Source organism: Microtus oregoni, unplaced genomic scaffold, assembly GCF_018167655.1.
Source record: "Microtus oregoni isolate MIOR12 unplaced genomic scaffold, Mior012 000026F_ref0000081, whole genome shotgun sequence".
In the NCBI taxonomy this organism is placed as follows: Eukaryota; Metazoa; Chordata; class Mammalia; order Rodentia; family Cricetidae; genus Microtus; species Microtus oregoni.
The window spans coordinates 34,199,749-34,209,679 of NW_024543085.1; the positions used below are offsets into that span (position 1 = coordinate 34,199,749).

At 47.0% G+C, this 9,931-nt stretch overlaps 1 protein-coding gene across 1 annotated transcript in view; it reads right to left on the reverse strand.

The window, feature by feature from the left end:
* The window catches only part of Hipk2 (homeodomain interacting protein kinase 2), a 191,658-nt gene extending 183,749 nt beyond the window's left edge, over positions 1-7,909 (reverse strand). The window contains exon 1 of the mRNA XM_041675492.1: positions 7,660-7,909. Within this exon, the coding sequence (XP_041531426.1) occupies positions 7,660-7,678 (19 nt within the window). The 5' untranslated portion in view covers positions 7,679-7,909. The remainder of the gene's footprint in view (positions 1-7,659) is intronic.
* Between the last annotated feature and the right edge of the window lie 2,022 nt (positions 7,910-9,931).

Consider the following 9,931-nt stretch of genomic DNA (forward strand, 5'->3'; position numbering starts at 1 on the left):
TGCAGAATCCCAGGAATTTACAATCTTGTTTTTGTCAGAGCACTGTAAGTTCTTTATTTGGGATGGGGGTCTGAGGGAACCTTCCACAACTAGCAACAAAACAGTTTTCCGAATCTTTATCATGTGATTTTTTTTTTTTTTTTACAGGCTGTAGGTACAAAGACCACAAAAAAAAAATGGACTTCTTTAATAGTATGATGGCAAAGTTCTACACAGGACTGGCATGGTGGATTTTGACAAACCCTTGGAAAAGTCACTTTATAATTGAAGAATACTTCACAGATTGAATAGGAGATATTGGTATGGAGGGAAATGCCCAGTTTTCACAGATATGCCTTTTAAATCAAGATGTGATGTGTAACTGTACAGAAGTGCTTTCTTCAGCCCACATTATGAAGCTTCACAGTGAGTTCTCACTGCAGATGGACAGAACCAGCAGGGGAGGGGATGCCCTTGTTCTATTATGTATTAGATGGCATTCTTTCTGTGACAGAGGATTTTATAATGTCTGCACATTAGCACACACAAAAGAGTCAATCCGTCTTAATTCTCTTTAAACATGGCACTTAATTGATCAGAATGTACTAGAGCAAAAGTAGTTAGGCAAGAATTGTTAAACCAGAATACTACCTAAATCACTACAAATCTGTTTGGTATTATGTTCACAAATAAGTGAGACCACAAAATTAATTTTCAGTTGTGAAGTTTGCTAATTTGTTTTGTTTTGTTTTGTTTTGGTAATGATTTCCCTAACTTTTTTTTTTTTTTAAGAACAGAGTCATCCATCTGAAAATGACCCAGAGGCAATGGCTGTCCATTATATCTGTGTCCTTTCTGCTGGCTCCAGACTGTCAAGAGGGAGGATACTCTGTAAGTTGGCCTTGTAACCACTCTCATAAACACCTGGCTCACTGACTGGTAAAACAGGTATGGCTTTCGCTGACTCAGAATCTATCAAGAATCTGACACACCGTCCTTTCTAACCTGGGTGAACTAATATTACACCAGAACATAAAGACACTGTACACTCTTTTCTTCAGTCAAGTGCAGTGCAAGTTATGATGCTTTATATGCTCTGTGTTCTGTGTGCTCTGCAGCACGCAGTTAAGAAAGGCCCCAAGAGCTGGAATCAGACGGACAGTCGATCAGAAGGTGGCAGCTTGGTAGGGGTGAGGATGTCAGACAACAGTATAAGAAATAAATATTCAGGGGAAATGGGAGGCGGTGGCGGGGAGGAGGCAGAAATCTTTAATAAATAATTAATAAATTAAAAAAAAAGAAATATTCAGGGGGTGGACGGGAAGGCATGGTGGCACATACCTTTAATTCCAGTGCTCTGGAAGCAAAGGCAAGTGGATCTCTGTGAGTTTCAAGCTAGTCTGGTCTACTTATTGAGTTCCAGGTCAAGCAGAGCTATATGGTGAGAGCCTATCTCAAAAAAATAAAAATAAAAAAGACTCAAGACCCAAGTGAGTACTAGCAAGTCATAAATCTTGGGCGGCTGTAAAGTATTGCTTAGATGACATTAAAAAGAACAGTCAACCCTAAGAGAGACATACATGGATCTAATCTACATGGGAATTGGAAAAAGACAAGATCTCCTGAGTAAATTGGGAGCATGGGGGCCATGGGAGAGGGTAGAAGGGGAGGGGAGGGAGGGAGGGGACGGAGAAAAATATATAGCTTAATAAAAACAAATAAAAGACTTCATTTTTAAAAAAACCAGAACAGTCCATGCTTCGTATGTTTATAAAGTTCCTACTAGAGTTAAGGAATTGCACAACTACAACAGGGGGTACACACAAAGGTGATGGTCCTCCAGGAGTGCCCCAGGAAGTAAGTTCCTTTTCTTGTATTTTTCATACTAATAAGAATATTATTAAAGAATTGCCCTCAGATTTGATTAGCACCATGTTTCTTAGTAGAGAGAAACTAGCGAGTTCAAAACAGAGAAAGGAGATGTTTCAGAGACAGAAACAAGTTCTGTGGTGAAAAAGTAGAGTACGGTTGTTATCTTCAAGTATATGAAAGGTTTTAGAGAGAAAAGTAACAGAAAACAAGTTTGACTGAAAGCAGACGAGATTTCCAGCAGGTCCAGGGATCTCCGGACCATCAGATTCATGGAATATTAGAACTGATCAATGAAGGAGCTGCTAATGCTCTTTCCTAGATAACAGCTACCAGTGAGTGGAAGATTTCAAGTCAGGGCAAAGGTTTGTATTCATTCTTAGTGATGCCTTCCCAGGAACACAGCTGCAGCCCCTCAGAATCTGTCTTAGGATCTGTGTACACATTTGTAATGCAGCACAGAAGTGTTGCTATGGAAGAGGCAGTCTCTACCTAAAAGGAGCAGAAGCTCAGTGACAATGGACACGCTGGAAAGGTCACAGAGGAGAAGGGGGAGGGGTCCCTTCCTCAGAGGTCATAAGGAGAATAGAAAAAAAGTCATCTAATACATGATCAGACAAGGGTGTATCCCCCTACCCCTGACCCTGGAGATTCTGCTGAAGGCAGGGACGCAAACTATCATTTCTCAGAGACTGTTGCTCCAGGGTCCTGTGTTCCCCAAAATAAGGGTACAGCCAGGCTTTTCCCAGAAAGCCCTGCTCCTGGGAAATGACTGCCGAAAGCTGCTGTGACCGACTCCTCTGTCTGTGTCCTGCCAGCGAGTGCCCACCACATGACTATCTGGAACACAAGTGAGCCCATGAAGCCAGGAAGGGGCACAGCACGGTCTTCAACTCTAGATGTAGAAAACAAAAAATGCCCCAGCAGCATGTGCACGTGAGAACTGCATTTGTGTTGATGAGGATACACAATGAAAGTTAAATAACGAAAGAGAAAACAGCATTCTATACAAAAGAGATGCTAATATTTAAGAAATTTCTAAGGAAATCTGTAATGAGAAGCTTTGAAGTTCACACATAATTCTTTTAGTTCAACTAAAGAAAACATTTTCAAATAAAAGGGAAGTTGAGAGTCTTCCCTTTACACCGTAAGAAAACAAAAGTGTGTAAGAACTGACATACACAAAAGCAAACAAACAAGCAACCATTGCATCTGGGTCAGACACACTCCCCAGTGAGTCTGTACACCTTTAAATATTTTGACTTTCACTTCCTCTATTCCTGAACTCCTAGAGGTCAGAGGTCAGGTCTTTGTCATTTCTCCAAACACAGAACCTGCCACGAGGCCCCGGACACAGAGCCTCTGTAAATGTTTGCTCACTGAAAGCATGAAAGATGCACCCTGGTCTGCAGAATGAGGGAACAAACAGGGAGTTCAGCATGTAGAGAGTGTAGAAAGTACATGACCCAAATCACAGTCTAAGTCAGAATCACCATCACCAACCCCTATCATTCTCAGTTTCTTTTAAAGAAAAAATAAAGATCTTCCTGTACTCTGGGTTTTCAATTTTCTAGGTTTTTTTCTCCCCTCCTTCAACAAGGTATTGTCACATGAAATGGAGCTATTATGAGCTTGGGCCTTTCAAGTTCACACTCTATTAGTGGTTACACAAAGTCTGCTAGTATTATTCTGAATCCAGCCTTTGACTGCAACCCCAAGCGGTTGAATCGTCATACTAAGGCTACCAGAAAGCACTTGCAAAGCATGCATTCAGAGAACAATAAAAAATGCACAAATGTCCTACCCTCTGATCAGCACTACTTTGTTCCGTGCAAACCTCAAAGGTAGATAGATCCTTAAGACTGATCTCTATGCGAGAAAGGAAGAAAAAAATGAAGGAGCATGAATTAAAAAGTATGAAGAATATAAGCAGCTATAATTTACATAAAGCCTCCAATTCTCCCAGGTAAGAAATTCATATTTAATGCCTAGTGAGGCAGACCCTGGCATGTGGCTGAGTAGGAGCTCTCCTCTAAGAAGAACCAGTAAGCAACCAGCCTGCCACCTTGTATAGTAGTGGGTCCCTGCTAAGGGCAAAGGTTCCCTTTCATTCTTAGGGATGCCTTCCCAGCAACACAGCTGCAGCCCCTCAAAGTCTGTCTTAGGATCTGAGTGCACATTTGTAATATGGAAGAGGCATTCTCTACCTGAAACCAGCAGAAACTTGACAGGCATGGACAGTCTAGAAAGGTCACAGAGGAGAAAAAAAAGGTTCTTTCTTCCATGGCTATGGGGAGTTTATTGTTGCTGCTTCCCAAAAGGAACAGTAGGAGATTAATAACTGAATTGAAATGTTGCTATTACTGATTTTCTAAACTATTTGTGGGTTACACTTTCCCTGGGGATGTCATCCCTGTAAGCAACTCAGAAGACAGGGGGATTTAACACATACTAGGAAAATGCCTACTCTAGGCTGGAACTCCACTAAATATCAGGTTCCTCACACAACCCAATAAAGGCTAAAAGTTTTGAAAAGTAAGATACCAAGGTCATAAGCTTGGTCCAAACTCCAGCTTCTCTGATTTGAATGTCCTGCCATCCTGTCCAGTATCAAGAATAAAACTAATGAGTTTTGCTTCACTATTCAAATGTAGCAACAAGGAAAACAATAGCTATACTTACTAACTTTAAAAACAGAAAATGTAAACACAGGCCAAGATATTATAGTTGATATGTCATAAAATTCTTTTGAGGGAAGATGACTCAGTTTGGTGGCCCACCTGATGAGGGACTTCAGTGTTTACAAGCTGAATGTGAAAGGTTTGGTTTCCTCCATGCTCACCAACAAGCCACATCTCAGGTAAGTGTGACATAGTTAACCTGGAATTGGGAACCCATAGGGATACAGACCCCTGTGGTTGACCTTTGCACTGCATACTGAAAAGGGCTTGATAAGCAAGTTGATGGAGAAATATAATCACAAGGCAAATGTTTAACCTTCTAAAGAAAATAAAGCCCCTTTTTTACAAGAATTTTAACTTGATCAGTATCAAGCCACTGAAAACTAGCATGCTGCTTATAACCCTACTCTTTAAGAAAGTCCTAGAAGACGGACTACATTTCTTCACTTATTTTGTATTATCAAATACGCTTTGTTGCAAAAGCAGCATGCCTGTCTAAATTTCTACATTCCAGCCTTCACTCAGTATTCCGGTCACACTCCATTTGAGAAATTCCAGCTAAAAAGTCTCGTGTGTCATTAGACTTCTGAGAAGAATCATGTGAACTATTAGGGGGCAAAAGCCCTCTTCTCGGAGAAGTCTGCAGGAGAAGTCTTGCTCGTTTAAGACACACACATGCATAAGCGCGCGCGAGCACACACACACACGCACGACACTCACACATGCACAGTCCCTGGGTTTGGTTGAGATATGATTTAAAAAAAAAAAATCAGGTTCACTGAATCCACGGGTTGTCACTGCGGGTCAAGGGAGAGGTCACGGCAGTCTTGGACACACACACTGTGAGTGAATGCAGGTCCCCAGAGCACAGTCCTTGACTGTGGAGGTCATTTATCTGTCTCGCAGCAAGCCTCACAGTCCCTCACAAAAAGAGCAGGCCTGAGCTTGGGGCTGAGCGGTTCTGGGCTGCAGAGGAGTAGTGCTGAGCAAGACCAGGAAAAGAGTGATGAAGAGGTACAGAGATGCTCCAGAGAAGAAAAAACTACAAACAAAACAACAGTTAAGAGAATCCACAGACAAGATTCAAGATAACCCAGGGATGGAAGGAGTGGCAAATTAGGTTGCCTGGAATAGAGGAGGGTTGGGAAATAAAACTACGAACTGAGACCCCCGAGATCCACAGTCCTACACTGTAGCACCTTACACACCTGTAATTCTTTATCTGACATAACCACTGAAATAACAAAGTCATGGACCAACCATACTAAGGCTTGCACAGCCCTCCCCCCCGGGGGGGGGGGTAGCCTACATTCCTCATGGATTCCAAATGAAATTAACATGATAAATGCAGTCCCTAAGGTGGCTTTGTACAAAGTTGACAAAATACTCCAACCACCTAACCAGCCCCTGGAAGAAGAAAAGCAGCCCTCTATCACAGCTGCGAATGCAATGCCAAGTTCCTTCTAAAATGCTCACCCCGAGTGTCCAGCAGAGGGAGTCTCAAGGAGGTACTTAATAAAGAAAAAACTGTTTCATTTTAGCACTCCAGACAGTGGGAGCTTTGACTGCAGCCCCCTCCCCTAGAACAGACGAACAATGAATGGCCGACATGGGCTCTCCTACGGTGTTCACATACCCATTGGCATGCTCCTATTCTATGTGGTGGAGTGACCAGAAATTTTGTTTTGTTTTGTGGAACGGTTAAATGGACCTTGTGTTCTTCAGAATCAAAGAGGAAAGCCCCTGGAATAACATTTCTCTGTTGCTTTCTAAACAGCCCCTTTGTTTCTAAGAGACTCTGGAAAAAAATATTTACAGTCCATAGGTTATTTACAGCCTCATTATTCAGAGTCAGGCTGGTAACTTTATTCCGTGCAGAAACCTAATTCATTTGGAGCCCTGGAACTAATAACAGATTTTCTTTTCAGATAAGTTTTTTTTTTTTTCGAATCAGCCTCTCCTAACAGAGATAAAACTATTAATGAGAACCCAGTTTCACTGGGCCCCACGGTTCCCCGGGTTTATAGGATTACAATCTTCCCTCGCCCCTCCTCTTGGTTCCTGGCAAACCCGTTTCCCTCTCATTTGCGATTTCATCCACCGAATATCTGAACAAAACCGAAAGAAAGCCAGATGAACTCACGCTAAAAAAGTATGTAAAAGACTGCTATTTCAATAATTTCACGAGAGAAACATTTTCACGATGAAATAACTGAAAATTCAGGCAGACTTTGGTTGGAAAAGCCCCCGTACTACAAGCACACAAAAACATATAGAAGTGTAAAAACTTAGTTGATTCGGGTTTGATTTTTCTCGCTGCAAGCTGACGGAACTGACTGAAGAGAACCGAAAGAGTGTGCGAGGCAGCTGTATCGCCTTACCTTTTCTTTCTTATGAAGACAGTCAAACGGGGGGAAAAATCAGCCAACGCCAGGTGAAGGTGCACAGCACACAGATCCACCCAGGCCGAGCCAGAAAATCTTCTTTCGCCCCCCTCGCCCCCCAAGCCAAACTACATTCTCCCTGCCACACGCTAATTGCGGGGAGATTTTGAGCCTATTTCATTGTTCTGCCTGGGTCTGAAATGGACTTTTCATCTCTACCCTCTCTCACCGCTTGGCCCCTCACAATCGGATTCCACAGCCGCCGCCACCACCACCACCAACAACCCCCCCCCCTAAAAAATCGGAGGCTCGGAAAGAATAAAGGAGTGTGGGGTGGGAGTGGAGATGTTTGGAAAAGGGAGCAGAGAGAACGGACAAGTAGGAAGGAGATCATTTAAAGGTACTGGGGGAGGATCGCATCACCTTCATTTATCACAAATAAACAGAAAGCAGTCACGGATTCGTCTTTTCCCACACGCCGCCCCCATTTCTTTTCTTTGGGCAGCAGCCCACCCGGCACACACCCCCCAGCCGCCTTCTCTGCCCTGGAAATAAGATCCTGCTCCAGGCCGGCTCCGGTCCCGTCTGGGCCCGGGATGGGGGCACCGGGGAGGGTCACGAGCCCCCGCGGCCAGGGCCCGGGGCTGCGGCCGGGGGCTGCCGGGCGAGGGGCCGCGGGCAGAACAAAGCTGCGGGGGCCGCGACCGGCCGAGCAAGCAGGGGATCGCGGGCCGGACGCTCCTTACCTTCGTACACGGGGGCCATCGGGGCCGGGGTGTCCGCGGTTCATGGCAACGGAGAAGGGAACGCGGCGCGCGAGCTCGGCCCCCTCAGCCTCAGTGGGAATCTGCCATCTTGAGCCTGTGTCTCCGCTCTCGGCTCAGCCCAGGCCGCCAGCGCCCGCATCACCGCCTCACTTGGCCGGCGCCGGGGGAGGGGGCCGGGCGGGCGCGTCGCCGCCACCGCCGCCGCCGCCGCCGTGGCCGCGGCCCGGGCCCTGCGCGGGGGGCTCGGCCGGCCCGGGGCGGCTAAGGCGCCGAGGCCGAGGGCCGGGCGGGTCCGCGAGGGCGGGAGCCGGGGCGGGCTGCGGCGGCCAGGGCCCGGGCCGGAGCTCAGCTCCGCATGGCTGTGAGGCGGGGGCGCCGGCAAAAGTTGCCCGTGAGGAGCAGGGGGAGGGGGCGGGGGCGGGGCGGCGCGGCCGGGCGCGAGCGGGCAGGCGGGCAAGCGCGAGCGAACGAGCCGGGAAGAGCCCCAGGGAGTCCGCGCGCAATCGAGCGCCGATGGCACGGATGCGAGGCGGGGAAGGCCGAGCCGAAGGACGGAGCCGGGCGTCGGCGGGGGCCGAGTGCGGCCCGAGGGGAGCCGAGCGGCCGTGCGAGCCGGGCCCGGCGAGAGCGCGGTGCGCTGGCCCGCAGCCGCCGACCGGAGCTCCGCGGTGGAGGCGGCCACAACTTTGTGTGTGCGTGCTTGGGAGTGCGCGCGTGAAATGTGCGCGCGCCGGCCGGACCGGGGAGCGCGATCCGGTGCTGCCGACGGCGGTCCCGGGGCCGGGGAAAGTGTCTTGGTCCCGGCGCGTGCGGGCTCCGTGCTCGCCGACACGCGAGGGGAATGAATGGAGGGAGTGGGCGCGTAGTCCTCTCCGGAGGATGCCCGGGGAGCTCCCTGAACGCCTGGGGAAAGGCAGCGTCAGGATGAATGGCTGACCCCAGCCGTTCTGAGAGCCCTCTCCTCCAGCATCCCGGTGGGAGTGTCCCACCTAGCGGTTCCAGGGTTTTCCTCCTCTCTACGCGCTCCGCGCTCCGATCCGAGCGAAATGTTCTTTAAACTCTTCCAGCCTGGAGTCCTGCCCTGGTTTGCCTCTCCAGCTCGCTCCTGAATGTCTGCACAGGACGCCCTGCCATTGCCTCCAACTTACAAAAACTTGTTGAGTCCTGACACATGAATATATTATAAAACAAATTTAGTGGGTGGCAACATGCTTTTGAAAATCCAACAAATTATTATCAGAATCCAACAAAAAATAGTGCTAATTGCCCTTAAAAAAGGCCAACTGTTGTCTCATAAACCCTTTGTTTTCACGTATAAATACTAGACACCTGATGTAATTTCTATTATTTCCTACCTGTGGATCATAGGTCAAAACAGTTTAAAAGCTATCATGAGGGTGGGGGTGTAAAACAACGGCCTCTAACTCTATACAACTTTTAAAAATACAAGTCCATTATTTTATTTTTTAAACCCATTATTTTCTCACTGTTCGTCCATCCTGCCTCTGTACCCCGTGCTCATCATCTTCCCCGAATAAAAGACAAGCTAGCTTGTTTTGTTACTGGAAAATAATTTTCTTAAACTAGTGCTTCATTTAGCCTAATGTCATTTACATTTGGAGACTCATAAACTGTCATTGGTAAGGGGACCCTCAGAGATCATCTGGGCCTGCCATGTAGTTGGAGAAAAGAAACCCACAATAGTAAAGGAAAGTGTCCAGTGACACAAAGGATCGAGCCTTAATCTAAGATCACTAGGCCCGTGCTGATCTTTCTTCACACCCCTATTCATCCCTTTCTGTCTCCTTAATCCTTAACTGGTCTCCCTAGCTTTGTCCATGGATGCTTGTTCCTAAGCACTGCTGCTTTCTCATAGTGCATGGTTCTGGCCACTCCATGCTCCTGCTTCCATCCTATAAAGACTCAACCTCTTGTAGTGCTAAGTTTCTTAGCTCCTTGGCTTTTAGTCAAGACAGGCAGGTTCCAACTTACCTCTCCTAGGACATGATTTCAGCAAACTGTGGCCTCTCCCGCCAGACTGGTTTGCCTGTGGTCCTCTGCCAGCCTTGCTCATCTATGCCTTTGCACAAAACTTCACTTTCCCACCAGGGGTGCCTTTTCTCTTTAATTTCTACCTGTGGGTTGGCTCATTCCCGTCATAAAACGACCCAAACAGCATGTGAAAAAGACAAACTTGAGTTAAAATCTCAGTTCTCCCATTTTGCAGGTGTGTGAACTTGGTCTCATTGTC